Source organism: Cololabis saira, chromosome 2, assembly GCF_033807715.1.
Source record: "Cololabis saira isolate AMF1-May2022 chromosome 2, fColSai1.1, whole genome shotgun sequence".
In the NCBI taxonomy this organism is placed as follows: Eukaryota; Metazoa; Chordata; class Actinopteri; order Beloniformes; family Belonidae; genus Cololabis; species Cololabis saira.
In genome coordinates, this window is record NC_084588.1 from 13,769,305 (window position 1) to 13,784,524 (window position 15,220).

Here is a 15,220-nt window from a genome sequence, read left to right on the forward strand (position 1 = left end):
GCCACTCACCAGGCAGCGTCCGCCGACACACATCACTCCTCCCTCCTTGTCGCACGCTGTGCCGTCGAGCACGTGGCCGAAGTTGTAGTAGAAGTTGTGTCCCAAGGCCAGGCAGCTGAGCTCACACGGGTTGGAGCCTGGCAGAGCAGAACTTCAGTCAGTATATGTTTTATAATGGGAAAACAGGGGAAGCAAAGAGACAGGAAGGAGGTAAAACCGAGGAGGAAATGGAGACAGGAATGGGACGGGACAAAGATTCACTTGAGTAAATGACATATCGTCAATAGTGTGGCTGATTCATTAATTCATAACAAGAAAGAGTTCTGCCGGAAAAAGAAAATGAACATTTTCTAATGCAATGATAAAACAGCACAAAAAACTTTCAGAAGACGAATATAATGACAGCTTTGTTGAAAAAGGCTTATTGGTGATAGTGGAGTACTGGTATTTGGGCCTCTAACTGCAATTAGATACTGTAGAAAAGCAACTACTCCTTTAAATGTGCATTTGTCTGGCTGACCTCCATTAAAGACGCTCCACTTGAAGGAATTTCCCGCCACCAGCGGTCTGTCGTTGAAGACGGCACACTGCATCTCCCGGAAATCCTCCGAGCCAGGGGGACACTCCTGCACACACCAGTACACGTCGTACACGATGATGCCATCAATAACCCAACGAGGTTTCTATGTCAGGACGTGATAAAGCATCACCCGGTTCTTACCAGGGCGGAAAATAGGCTAACAGAAACCGAGCTGACACTAAGCAGCAGGGCCTGAAAGTAAACCCCGAGATTGAACAACTTGTAAAAGCTGCAACTCGAAGTAAACATCTTCCATTCAGTGTTATCAGTCTCTCCTTTCATTGTGAAGGAACTTTGGCCCATTTTTCCTTATAGTTTTGCTTTAGTTTATCAAAATTAGGCGAATTTGTTTATGCACGTCTGAGCATTTCACAATCTGACCTTGACATAGACTCCCGTTCACTCCGGGGAACGTTCTTCAATGTTTTCCACTTGTGAATAAGTGAGCATGAAGGCGAGGGTGGCCACGCAGGCCCTTAAATGCCATTAAATTAGTACGACCTAATATTTAGTCTAATTTGTGCAAAACAGGATATTTAAGAACATTTAGTGTTTTTCTTCACTCTACGTCCAAACATGGGTGCTCCAGTCACATATCTCTTAAGTCCTAATTTTATAACCAAACTGCTCAGAGAGCTGCAGATGATACCTAATGATGGTCATGTGACACTCTCTCGCCCACAGCTATGCCATTATGATCACTGATGTCATTATTTATCTCCTCTAAGCGATTTTGATGAATTAATTGCTTCTGATTTGCTTCTGCGCCCCCCTTAGGTGATACATTCCTTCCACGGCACGAGTAGCCAATAGTCCTTTGATTTTTTTTTCTCGTTCATGAATTAGTAGTCAGGTGAATTGTGGTTATTATTAATGTGTGACCAGTGTGACTCTAATTATTTATCTAGGCTGCAGCACCACGCAGTCACAACACACTGAATGCTCTGCTGTGATTCAGTCGACACGTTTTAAAGGATTAACGCTGGTCAAACTTGAAGATCTAATGGGTCGTTTACTTTCACGTGTTAGACACATTCAGCCAGACCACGCATGTGTTGCACGGTTTATTCTCAGAAATATTTGGAAATGACCTTATAAAACATCCTATGTGTATGGGCAGCAGCAATGGCTTGTTTAAAATAATCTCTGATGTCTTTGCTCCTCGGCATCGTGTTAACATCTGACTGCTCCAGGCTTCCAAACTGAAAAATCGATCGGTGCGTCCGAAATGCCATACTAAAAAGTATATACTAAAAAGTATACTTAAATTCGGCACACTTTTGAGTAAATATCAGTAGTGTGCATTAATTCGGACGTATTATTAAGAGCGCACACAGCACTTCCTGCCGTAGGGAGGGGGGGAGTTGTTACCATGGTAACCTGTCACAGCAGCCATAGCAGCACCGCTCCGCTCTTTCCCGTTTATTCTGGCCCGAAACAAGATGACATTATATAATATTATTAAATACGAATATTATAATATTAATATTATTATACTTAATATTATACTTATGACATATACGTATCACGCCGCTGCATTGCATTGTGGGAAGTTTCTGCTCGGCTAGTGTCCAACAATCCACACTAAAAAAATGATCCGGAATGAGTATGGATAGAGCTACTATTGAGTACGTTCTAATGTTTCGGACGGACTAAAAGATCTCGCATACTCATTTTGCATAGTCATTAGGGTGGAAGTATGCAATTTCGGACGCAGCCTATGTATCTTGCTGTTAAAGGAGTACGAATATATTTAATGTCTCCCTGTGAACTGGCGTGACATTATGTAGATTGATATAATTTCCTCACTATAAAGAGGATGCATCAAAAAGAAATGTCTGGATTTTTGTTCACTGGAAGATCTGAGCTTACAAACGAACAGACTGCCACAAGCACACACGTGCAACCGCCTTAAACGTGCTGTGACTTATCTGTGTGTTTTTCCATCAGTCAGCATGGGTCACAGGAACTTCCTGTCCAAACACACCCACACACACACACACACACACACCATGCCTGACGCACCATCCATGACCTCACAGCAAGTTTCAGTACAGTTATAGGTCTCAGAGCTGACTGCTGCAGGATTGCGTGAAATCCCTGGCTTCAGTTAAGACTCCAGTTAATCAGTGGGTGAAACTCCACATCACACCCTGAAAGTCCTCAGCTGCTACACCTACCCTGAACACACCTATATGACCTATCTGTAGAGCATATATCTGCCATTGTTCTAAACTGTCACTGTGGAAAGTCCATCTTTTGTACTGTTGTGCAGAACTGACCTTGGCGTTGCAGATCTTGTATTGTCTGGGATCTCCGGCACACGGCCCCCCAACCGGGTTTCTGGATCACAGAAAAAAAGAAAGCTGTGGTAGTAAATAAGCAGAAAGCTGCACGAAGGAACAATTAGGTTGCTTTGGTGTAATGAACAAATGAATAGAATGAATAAACAGGATCCTTAAAATAAAACCAAAAAAACCCCATAATTTTTCATTGGAAATGGGCTTTCAGTATGGTCAATTATGTACATTATGTAAAATATTTACATTTATCTTGCTATTATAAACTTACTACAAAAATCAACCAGTTCAACTCCATTTATCATCATAGAGTAATGTTTTTACTGCAGATAATAGTCAACTTGCATTAGATTGTCAGGAAGTGGTGTTGTAGGAGAAGGACTCACATGGTTACAAGTTGATGTAAAAATAAGACATTTCTTATCAATTAAAAAAAAAAAACCTCAAGGTGCTGCAGATGCATGGAGTTACATTTGTAAAGAGACTAAAAATGGTGGTAAATGCGTCTTCAGTTCAGTTCAGTTCTTCCTGCTTGCAAGCCTCTTACCTGGTGATGCAGGTGCGCGTGCGCACCGAGGCCCCGCCCCCGCAGCTGCGTGAGCACACGGACCAGCCGGCCCACGCAGCCCAGCCGTTCCTGGAGGGCAGCTGCCGCCGGGCACGGGCCGGGCGCTCCGGCCAAGGGCCCCATGAAGAAACCCAGGAGTCCTGAAACAGCCAGACATAACCGTGAACACAAGTCCCGAACCTGGCGGCCCAATGTCCCGGCAGCCGGTCCAAGAAAACACTTTAAACTTTAAACACAGTCAAGTGCAACTGGACAGATTTGATTGTGGTCACAGTGAGAGCAGTTTATCAGCACAAATGTTGTAAGCAGTGAATAAAATGCTAAAGTTTATTTTAAAGGGGACCTTTTATGAAAAACACATTTTTTCTTGCTTTAACATATATAAAGCGGTCTCCCCTCAGCCTGCCAACTCAGAGAAGGAGGAAAGCAACTAAATTCTGCAGAGTCTGTACAGCCGCCCGGGTGAGCCGTCCAGTGTGATGTGACTTCTACGAGCCGTTCAGATTCTGCTCCCGTCGTTACGTAACCAAAATGCTATTTACATCGGTTGGCCTCCGATGCGTGAAACCACGCCCACAACTAACTCCGCCGGTCGGAGCTTACGCTATTTTTTCGTAGCGGTGTATCGTGTCATTCAGGCAGCCAATCAGCACAGAGCCTCATTATCATAGCCCCGCCCACTCAGAATCCTGCATAGATAATGAGGTTAGAGAATGGGAAGATAAAGACATGGCTCAGGGGCGGAATTTCTAATTTATTTAGCAAAAACAATCAAAAGCTTGTTTTTAAGACATTCAAGGCCTGTTTAAAATAGGTATTAGTTGCCATAATAGGTCCCCTTTAAATACAGAAAATTGGACATATGGTACACAAGTTATAAGTATTATTTATCAGTCGGGCTCTGTGCAATAATTTTTTCTTCTACTCAGGGGTATTGTGTGATAGGTTTTCTTGGAACTGGGAGTGGGAATTGATGTGTGTTAACTATAGTATGGTTTGATTGTATATGTGGGTAAAGACTTCGGGGTTATGTTTCTATGTTTATTGGAGTGTGATTGTCGCCTGTGCCTCTCGTGTCCAAGACAAATTTCTCCTAAGGGAGACAATAAAGATTCATCTTATCTTATCTTATTATGTATGTGAGGGTGGAAGGAGATCAATTAAAAAAAAACGACATCAGTTGTCTAAAGAGAAATTCGGCCCATTACTAGAATCACATTAACATAAAAAATAATCTTTGCACAAATTAAAATGAAACAAAATAAATCTACAGCAGCATGATATGTGTGACATTTATTTGATTAAATCACATATGACCATTAAAAAAAAAACCCAAAGCTGTCTTTTAGGCTACAAATCTTTACAATGGCATGTTTGGAGAGGTAGGTTTCCAACTTTAACATGACCACTTTGCACCGTGCGCGTTTATCCTCCGTCCTGCATGACGCGGCGTCATCCCCGCATCATCCCTCCGCACGGATGTCCCCCGCGGCCACTGCGGGTGTCGTTTATGGAGGACAAGCAGAGCACTGAGCCGTGGGATATCATTTAAAGAGAAGTGTGTTGGGGGAAGTTATGTGTGACTCCTGACAAAAGCAGCTTTATTTATAGCCGAGGATCAAGCAGATTCAAACGGTAGATGGTTGGGAAAAATAAATGAAATGAAAAAAAAAGAAAAGCAGACAACCTTGTGAGCCTGGTGGATCAGGATCAACAGAGCCAAACAACAAAAGTGATTAAGAAAATCTCAATGGTGCTCCTCAAACACATTCCTGAGCTTGTGGCCCGGAGGAGGACTGAAACTGGCAGCCATCCCGCCGCTTCCTCATACAGGAGCTGCCGTACAGCACACCCTTAACTCTTTACACACTGGCCAACAGCTGTTCCAGCTCACTCCGTCTGAAGTCCAGGGGATATCTTTGAAAATATGTCAGTCAATGATTTATTCACATTTGCAGGCTACTGTGACATCACAGATCCGTGAGGAGATTTATCTTGCCTCCTCATTTCTTATCTCAATCTACAACTTTAAATCAGACATGAAGGTCATGAGTGGAAGGTCAGAGCTCTCATGCTCTTGCTTTCTCTTATTTACTATTACTTTCCACTATTAACTGATGAATCTGAAAAGAGGCGCCAGGTCAGAGGAGGACGGGAATGATTCATCCCCTTAAACTCACTGCTGTGGACAGAGCTGTGAATTATTGGATGAAAGCAGTAATATGTTATATCTCTGTGGTATTTTGAGCAAAGCATGTCACAGACTTTTCATCAAGCCATCTGGAAATTGTGTCAACTCATCAGAAAAAAGCACAACAGGTCTCCTTTACGACTAACAACAAACCCCGGGTTAGTAATTACAAAGGTATGCAGTCCATCCAAACCATAGTCAAAAACACAAAGTAGAAGGAACATTAAAAAAGTCTTGAACGTGAATGTCTATTTGGGACAATCGTCCAGCAGCGTCCGTAAAATTATAGAAAACAAATAGAGAAGAATTTCATTCACCAGGTTTCTTACTGAAGGCATTTCGTGTCACTTGATGTACTAAAATGTAATAAAAAATGTAGAGAAAGCGTAGTTTTCCTGATGCTGTTTAAGACACAGAGGAGTGTCTTCATCTCTCAGTGAGGAGAACACTGCGAGGGATCTTACAGTAAAACCTTCAACACGTCAAACCGGACACGTTTCATACTTTCATAAATCTGCTGCATATGAAACCTCAAAGCAACTTTAGCTGATCCAGCTTTTCATGGCCGTAACAGGAAGAAGAAAAAAAATACACACTGATCAAGGCTGTTTGACTTTCTGACTCATATCACATGCACGCACGTACGCACGTTCAGTAGTAGACCAACCTGTACTTAGACCCTCCATCATTTTCTCTGGCAGGGTCACCTGGAGTTGCCCTCATTAGTGTTACCGCTGGCCTAATTAGCGTTGATAACAGTTGGAGATGGCTTTCTGGGTTAATGAAAGCAACCTTTCACCTTCAAAGTAGACCCCTCCCCCTCCATGCATGTTTTGATCCTATTTCAGCTATTCTTGTTGGCTTTTGTTGCACATTTACTCTGCTGATCAGTCTCAGCATCCGCCATAGTGCTTAAACTCCATCAAAGCATCAACAAGCATCTGCCCAGCTCAAACCGCTCTCCAACAGCACATCAGGAGGCTCTGCAGAGTCTAGAAACGTTGAAGTAATTCATGCTTGTTGGAGATCAGGGGGGAAGAAATACAATAACACCCAGGTGTAAAAGAACCCAAAATGAAAATAAGATAATACATGTGAGTTGTAGTACCACCAGTACTGGAGTTGAGGGGGGATGAGGGGGGATGGCATCCACCTTGAAATAAAAACGGTCCAAATCATCCCCCCTGTAAAACTGCCATCCCCCCTTATGTCATTTCATCAATGAATGTGGTTTTACTGCTATTTCAATATTTAGAGTCATCACCAGAAAAATAACACCAGAAAAATAACACCAAAAAAAAAAACTTATTTGACAATTGTCAAATAAGTTATGTTTCAAGTAAATTTTCACTTGAAATAAGTAGGAAAATCTGCCAGTGGGACAAGATTTATCTTCTTATTACAAGCAAAAAAATCTTGTTCCACTGGCAGATTTTTATACTTAATTCAAGTGAAAATCTACTTGAAACAGGTGAAAATTGTTGTTTTTTCCAGTGATGAGTCTTGTTTTAACTCTAATGAGATTTTTTTTTACTAAAATAAGGCATTTTAACTAGAAATAAGACAAATATTCTTGTTAAGATTTTGAGTTTTTGCAGTGATCTATTTTACTTATCCTGTGAAGGACAGAATCATATTGATAAGTTCAGAAAACTGTTTTTTATTGTTGTGTTTTGATGTATTTGATGTAAGTCCAGTGGATATTTAAAGCTTACAGAAGGCTGCATTTAACTGCTGCTATGTCATTCCTGCAGTATTTCTGCAGGTGTTTTGGTCAGTGCTATTATTTGTAATATATAATATTATTTGTAATCAGCACAAATTATCTGTCCTCATATGATAAAATCCACCATCCCCCCTGATTTTCTTTTACAACTCGAGTACTGGATGTCATCTAAAAGGAACCGGTGTTTGGTGGGAGGTCTTTTTGTGGAGTCTGTGTGTTGATGTGGGCCGGTGGGACCTACGTTCTGCGGGGAGGACAGGCAGCCGGGAGAAACCAGGAGCAGAACAACCGTCAGGACCTGGTACGGAGTCGGCTTCCTGGGGACACAAAGAGAGAAACCAACACCGTCAGCTGGCTGGTGACGTCAGCCTTGTTGTTTTAGACTTCAAGTACACATAAACCCCCGGTTTAAAACGGCAGCAGAGGGGTTGGAGCAGGACGGGAGGACAAAGCTGTGGCTGACTCATTGATATTATCCACAAATGAGCTGCGATGCCACTGCAAGCCCCCGTGAGCAGGAGCCGAGGTCAGGAATGCCCCCCTGTCCAGTAGGTTTCATTACTTCCACCAGCCCAGTCCCTCTTTCCCTCCCTCCCACAGTGTCTTACAAACTCCCACACATTCTGACAAGCGGAGGCGACCCGCCTGAACGGACCGCCCCCCCATCACCTCCTGTCCAACGTTTGACCCTCTTACATAAAAGGAGCTCAACGAGACGACATCCTTGGTTCAACAACACAGTTCAAACTACAGTAGAATCAGCCAGATCAACAACACAAACCAACACTGTCACCATAAATCATTTGGTTTTCTTCTTTCTGAACGTATCGATTTCTCTTGAAACCAAAGTCAGCTTTTTCAGATTACTTTTTTTTATTTAAATGAGCAAATACAGTATATTATCTTTAATATGATACGAAGAAAAAAGAAATCCTCAGTCTGAGATGCTAGAAAGGCTGTTTTTGTTTGGTGCTACAATACGATGCCGAGCAATACGACACGATACGTTTTGTTGATGAATAATTTGTCTCACAGTTCTCATTAATGACTTATTTTCTTTAAAAATGAAGGATAACTAAATAAACCTAAATGCAGGATGACGAAGACAAAATGAACCGAAGCTTTTGTGTCTGACAAGTATTAGGACAGTGTTAGGCTGAGATGAAATCAGAACCAAGTCAGTTGTTTTGACAAAAGGTAGGGAAGAGTTCCAATCAGAAGCAACGTTCTTGAACAGTTATGAAGTTATATGCAGAATGTGAAGACCGGGGCGGCTCTGTCTCTCCGGGCAGGCTGGCCCCCTGCCGGGTGGGGATCGTTGGCCTGAAGGGTGAGGGCCTCCTGGCCACGTGTCCGGCCCGGACCGGGTGGCCGGGGATTGCCTGCGGGCCCCCTCGCAGGCGGTGGGTTGCCTCCCTCCTACTTCTCCCCTCTGTGGGGTTGCTGGTGGCCTGGGTTCCGGGTTCTTCCGTGTCGGCCTCTGGTCTCGCGGGTGGCCGGGTTGCTCCCCCCCTCCCCCACTATAGATACACTTCAGGTGGAGCTTTGTTTGGTTTATTACACACACACACACACACACACACACACACACACACACACACACACACACACACACACACACACACACACACACACACACACACACACACACACACACACACACACATACACAGCCACACAAACATATACATACACACACACATAGCCACAAAGAGATGTACACACACACATACGCATACACATATACATATACACACACACACACACACACACACACACACACGCATACACACACATAGACATACACACTGGCTTGTTCACCTGCATGCTGGCTCTGTAGTTTTTGGGGTTAAGTAGTGGTAGCGGTAGCTTAGCTCAGACTGCGATCAGATCTAAAGATTTGGGTCGATTGCTGTTCGTGTTTTGGTCGGCTCCGTGCCGGTTTTGTGTTTTGTTTGTGGTTTTTTGTTGCAGATTTCCAGTGCTTGACGTGTGTCTCCGTGTGTTCCTGCTTCCTGGATTGGCAGTGGATGTCGTCACCCCCCCCACCCCAAAAAAAAAAAAAAATCACTGGGTTTGTATGTGTATATTTATGTATGTGTATGCATATGTATGCGTATATATATGTATATATATTAAATATAGTAATAATGCACATATATATACACCTTTGGTTTCTACCTTCATGGTATCAATCATTAATATGTGTGCAGACAAGGTAAAAAAAAAAAAAAAAAAACAGAATGTGAAGACCGAACAGTTAGCAGTCTTGCATATTAATGAAAATTGTGAAACGATAAACAGTCAATTCCTGGAAGAAGAGGAGTATTGGTATAACTGGATGAAGGCTGCCATAAAAATACATGGGAAAGAGCATCGTGGACATAAGGATGTAAATCACATGTGATTAAGGTAAACAAGACACTTCATAAACCGATTGGAGCAACTTTCATAAGTTAAACCACAACGTTTGTTTCTTAACTATTCCTGAAGTCCGTGCAAAGGTAAACGCTAAAGCTATGATTGTGAGCTACTGGTGTGCTCCTGACCTGTGAACTTTAAAACATCATGTTGTCGTGTCTTCACATGGAAACAAAGGTGGCATTGATTGGAGAAGTGATTGATCTACTGAGACAGAAACCAAATCCAGGAGCTCCACAGGCATCAGGTGACAGCAAGTCATGTTCAGTGTGTTATCAACACTGGTTTACTCCTGTTAGAGCAGCTCTGCTGTTCATTATTCCTATTTTTCACTCTTTTGCTAAAAATTAAGTTGTTAATAAACAAAATGAAATACCTGAAGTTGTGTAATTCTAATTTAAAATGTAAAAACTTTTTTATGGCCATTACAACAAGAAGAAAAAACAATAGGCACTGATGAATTGTGTTTGACACACACAGCATGCTCTCTCACATTCACACATACACCCACAATTTCAATTAATTAAAAATAGATCAAACAGACATAAAAAAAAGAAGAAAGAGTTCATATAAAACAATAAACTAATTTCTGATATAATTGTCTGACAGTTATCACTACCTCCTCTCTCATCATCCTGCTACTGCGCTTAGTAAAAGCTTTGGGTAAACACAATCTGAGTTTCAATCGCGACCCGGGAACGGATAAGCGGCGGACGATGGATGGATGGATGGACAATCTGAATTTCTGAATTTGCCATCGAATCAACATGTGCAATGGCCTGTAAACATCTGCCAGCAGCTCCGCAGATACTTCAGCAGGAATCAGATGAAGGACCCAACCCTTTGATTGACATACGGTTGGTGCACTCCTATCTCGAGAAACGTGGGTTTTTAGAGCCAGATGTAATTTAACTTTCCTCTCATATAAGATAAAGTTTTATTGGTGTTACAGTTGGACTAAGTGGGGCTTAATTTGGCTCTGTTGTGATGATTTAAAAAAAAAAAAAAAGAAACATATATTGCACTCCAAAATGAATCCTAGCTTTTTGTCACAGTGTTGCATCTGAATGATGTTTGCCTGCAGAGCATTCGTTTATAATGACTGACACAGCAACGAATGTTCACCTCAAACGAGGCCCATGAATGCAGTTTTTGAACCCAACTCAGGGAGAGTGTCGCTATCTGAGCTCCTCTGAATATCCACCAGACGTGGATCAAATCTGCAGCACACCTGGCCCTCATAAGGACTTGCTCCAACACATTTCAAAGTCTGCTTATGACATCACAGCCACATCTACCCCATTCAACGTGTGCCGTTACCAAAGTTAGGTCTAGTTCAGGACCTCTGGGTGACAGCTGACCCACACAGCTCCCTATGATGCCAGAACTTAGCCATAAGTGCCAAAATTTGTCCACGTTAAAGCCAGCTGTAAATGCTATCTAGGCTCCAGTGAATGAGTTAGTGTCACTTACATGAAAGACTTGTGTTTGATTAAGTGATCACATTTATGCTTCAACGCTACAGTAAATCAAAACTTTATTTTGCGCCAAAACAGTGAGTCACTTGCTCTCAGAGCAGAGCATTTGAGCGTCATGTTGAAAGTGTGTTTGCTCAAGCGGCCTCATCCCCTCCTTTTATCTCCAGGCAAACACTGCGAGGAAAGACTCAGATGCAGGTCCTCTGTCTCTTTCTTCGTCTTACTCATCAGAGATGAAATGCTTCTTACGAGAAGTTGTGGGATTTCTTGGAAAGCCCCTTCCTTTGATAGCTTCCTGGCACTTCTTTGCTGACAGCAGCAGTCTATCAAAGATTTAAAGGGGACTCATTATGAAAAACAAGTTTTCTCTTGCTTTAACATATATAAAGTGGTCTCCCCTCAGCCTGTGAACTCAGAGAAGGAGGAAAGCAACTCAATTCTGCAGTGTCTGTACAGCCGCCCGGATGAGCCGTCCAGTGTCATGTGGCTTCTACGAGCCGTTCAGATTCGGCGATTTTCGTTACGTAACCAAAATGCAAACCACGCCCACAACTATAAAACCGTGTAACTGCATGCGAGTGTCCGACTATCACGTAGCACTGCGTGACATCCGACGCTCTCTGTCCATCTCCCTCCAGCAGCTGCCACTTTATTGAGGTTTTTGTAGTGAAATGAGGAGGAATCATAGAGATAACTTCTCATTTCAACTAACTGGATCAGCCGTTCCTCATCCGTGACCGTTTCCTGCAGCGCTTTCAACCGGCTTTCAACGCGAACGACAGGAAGAAAATAGAAGCCTGCATCCGACAAATGTTCAGCTCAAAACGGCGCGTCGTGCTGCGCAGCGTCACTGCGGCCAGTTAGGAGAGTCCAATAGAAAATAAAGCAATGGAATTGATTTTGTTGCTGACACTTGCTCGCATCGCATGCATGACACGGTGTAAAGGCTGATTGAAAACCCTTCTTCTCCTCTCCTTTTCCCTGCCTCTCTTCTCCATTACCATTTTTATTTATTATAAATATTATAAATATCTCATAGCTATCATTTTTGTCCATCGTTCCTGTAGTTTCTTGTGCCGGCCCCCCTTTTTTCTCTTTTGGGAGCTGCGTTCTGGCCTGTGTTCCCGGAACCCCCCCCCCATCCCTGGTCATCCCGTTGCTGCTTCCACCTGCCTGCTGTGCTGTTGCCGTCCCTGACCCACCAGTCTGGCCCTCGGCAGGAGGGTCCCCCCTTATGAGCCTGGTCCTGCTCAAGGTTTCTTCCCTCCTAAAGGGGAGTTTTTCTTGCCACTGTTTGGCTTAAGGTTTTTCTCCCACTATGGGAGTTTTTACCTGCCATTGTTTATATAATAATTGCTCGGGGTTTATGTTTATGTTTATGTTTATGTTCATGTTCTGGATCTCTGGAAAGCATCTAGAGACAACATGTGTTGTATTAGACGCTATATAAATAAAATTGAATTGAAAATTGAATTGATTTATGATTCCGCGTTACTCCAACGCAGACCCTACGGCGTCAGTCAGGCAGCCAATCAGCACAGTGCCTCATTATCATAGCCCCGCCCACTCAGAATCCCGCATAGATAATGAGGTTAGTGAATGGGAAGATAAAGACATGGCTTAGAGGCTGAATTTCTAATTTATATAGAAAAAACAATCAAAAGCTTGTTTTTAAGACATTCAAGGCCTGTTTAAAACAGACATTAAATGCCATAATAGGTCCCCTTTAAGAGTTGGCTTTGTGGTAGTTTTATTCACAGTTCTTAAAAAAAGGAAAACTACTCAAAACATACTACACTTGGTAAATTGCAGCTACCAGCTGTGCTCGTTCCCTCCTCTGCTGTGTCTTTGTTTCATGATGCATCTCAGTGTCTTTTATCCATCTCTCTTTGCCTCTTTGGTCTCTTTTATCTCCCCCCTGGGTCATAAACATAGAGCTGATCCAAAGCTTTTGGAGTTGGACATTTGGCTCAGTCCCAGGTCAGTAAGTTACCCTGTCCAATTAAACGATACGCATCTCCCTCACACTCGACTGAACAGCCCTTCCCATCAGAGCCCTGCGCTGGCATCCTGGCCTTACATGGGGGAGTTCTCTTCAAAGCATCAGACACGGTAGCACAGGCCCACAAAGGCAAAGAGAGCATTAATCATGACCAAATTAAGAGGCCTTCACATTTTTTAAACAGCCTTTATTTTTATCTCCAGCATCTTAGCCATGTGACTTTCGGGTCTTTTAATTTAGTCTCATACAATGAATTGTTTGAGGTGTGTCCATCCAATTTTTGATCACATGCTAGTAATTTGATAAAACAAAGTAAAAAAAATGCAAAAAAGACAAGCAATATACAGTATAGAAAGAATTCAATAGGAAATAATTAAATACAGTAGGTCTGTTTAGATGTCCAAGGAGAAGAGCAATTTTAGAATTTCTTTAGTCTTTAGTCTAAGTAGTTGCACAGATTCTTGTCAGCTGTTGCAGACACAACTGGAAATATTTTTACAGATGTGTGGATGAGAACAAGATTTGATATATAAGCACAAATCCATTTAAACTGTTACACCGTCGTCACGTGATCATGCAAGTTCAACGATGAGCTGAGCGGTTTGTGAATTTTACTGATAGGACTGATCAAAACTGACATGAAGTGCACTACAGGTCAGGAGGTGATTAAAGCATGGTAAATAAGGTCGCTTTTACCAGGAAAAAGCATGAAAGGACAACTGTACTGATCTGTATCTCCCTGCCAAAGGGCCATAAGTAGCAGCAGAGCAGATCATCCTTTCTAGAAGATGCTATTTCAGATTTCATTTAGATTAAAAAGAAAATTTGCAGTTGTGTTTCGATAACCCTTCTTGGTGCATCAAAACAAGGTTTCCTGAATGTTGTTATTTCCATCAACTTCTTCTGCGGCCTCCGGCAGGAGGGTCCCCCCTTATGGTCCAGGTCCTGCTCAAGGTTTCTTCCCTCCTAAAGGGGAGTTATTCTTTGCCACTGTTTGGCTTAAGGGTTTTCTCCCACTAGGGGAGTTTTTTACCTGCCACTGTTTATGTTATGTTTATTTAATAATTGTTCAGGGGTCATGTTTTGGGTCACTGGAAAGCGCCTAGAGACAAATTCTGTTGTAAAAGACGCTATATAAATAAAATTGATTGAATTTAATTTAAATTCTACAAAGCTATGTAGAAAATGCCCCTAAAAATATATGGCTGCCAATGTCACCAATCAAGGTCTCCACGTCTCCCAGTAAGAGTTGAGTTGTGAAGTAAACAATCTGAAAGTGTAACCTGGATAACAGAGTAAAAGGCTTCGTTTCTGATTTCTACTAATTAATAAACATGTTTCTGGTTGCGTTTGTGAGGTCAGGCTCTCAAACTCTTTTTTTAGCAGCGGTAAACAGTTCAAAGGGTTTTTTTGTTAACTTTTTGACCTTTCCAAAAAGAAAATTTAAACCAACTGTTTTTTAAATATGAAAACAATTAATATGAATGCTAAGAACTTAACTAATCCGTAAAGACGGAGTAATTTCTCTCAGTTTCACTTGATCTTTGGCTTCAGTTTTGGAGCAGGAAAGGCCAGCGGGCCTGGTCGCTGGCTGCTTGGCCCCTGTCGCTGCAGGGGCCCTTGCAGGGGTGAGCAGAGGTCAGCCCGCCTCCTCCTGCTCTCATTACGACTATAGCAGCACATTAGTGAATAGCTCCAGGCCAGGGAGAGTGAAATGGCTTTCATCAACATGAGACTAGTTGTTTATTTTGACTGACATCAGTGGCCTGCATGGCATGAGAGAAAAAGAAAACAGAGGTGTGCCCACTCGACACAAACGACACAGAAATGATATGATGCCCCAGACAAAATACGGGTTAAGACTAAAATCAGGCAAGTCAGGTGCGCTTCGACCCAAAATCATTAACATGTTTGCAAAAAAAAAAAAGTTGGAGCTCTATGTTCAGTGTAAATC

The 15,220-nt window shown here is 42.4% G+C and overlaps 1 protein-coding gene across 1 annotated transcript in view; it reads right to left on the reverse strand.

Moving 5' to 3' along the window:
• adamtsl5 (ADAMTS like 5) overlaps nt 1-15,220 on the reverse strand; it is a 41,648-nt gene that overhangs the window by 17,894 nt on the left and 8,534 nt on the right. Inside the window, exons 2-6 of the mRNA XM_061738461.1 lie at nt 7,607-7,682; nt 3,428-3,588; nt 2,863-2,923; nt 521-626; nt 10-137 (exon numbers count right to left, since the gene is read on the reverse strand). Coding sequence (XP_061594445.1) covers nt 10-137; nt 521-626; nt 2,863-2,923; nt 3,428-3,588; nt 7,607-7,682 — 532 coding nt within the window. The remainder of the gene's footprint in view (nt 1-9; nt 138-520; nt 627-2,862; nt 2,924-3,427; nt 3,589-7,606; nt 7,683-15,220) is intronic.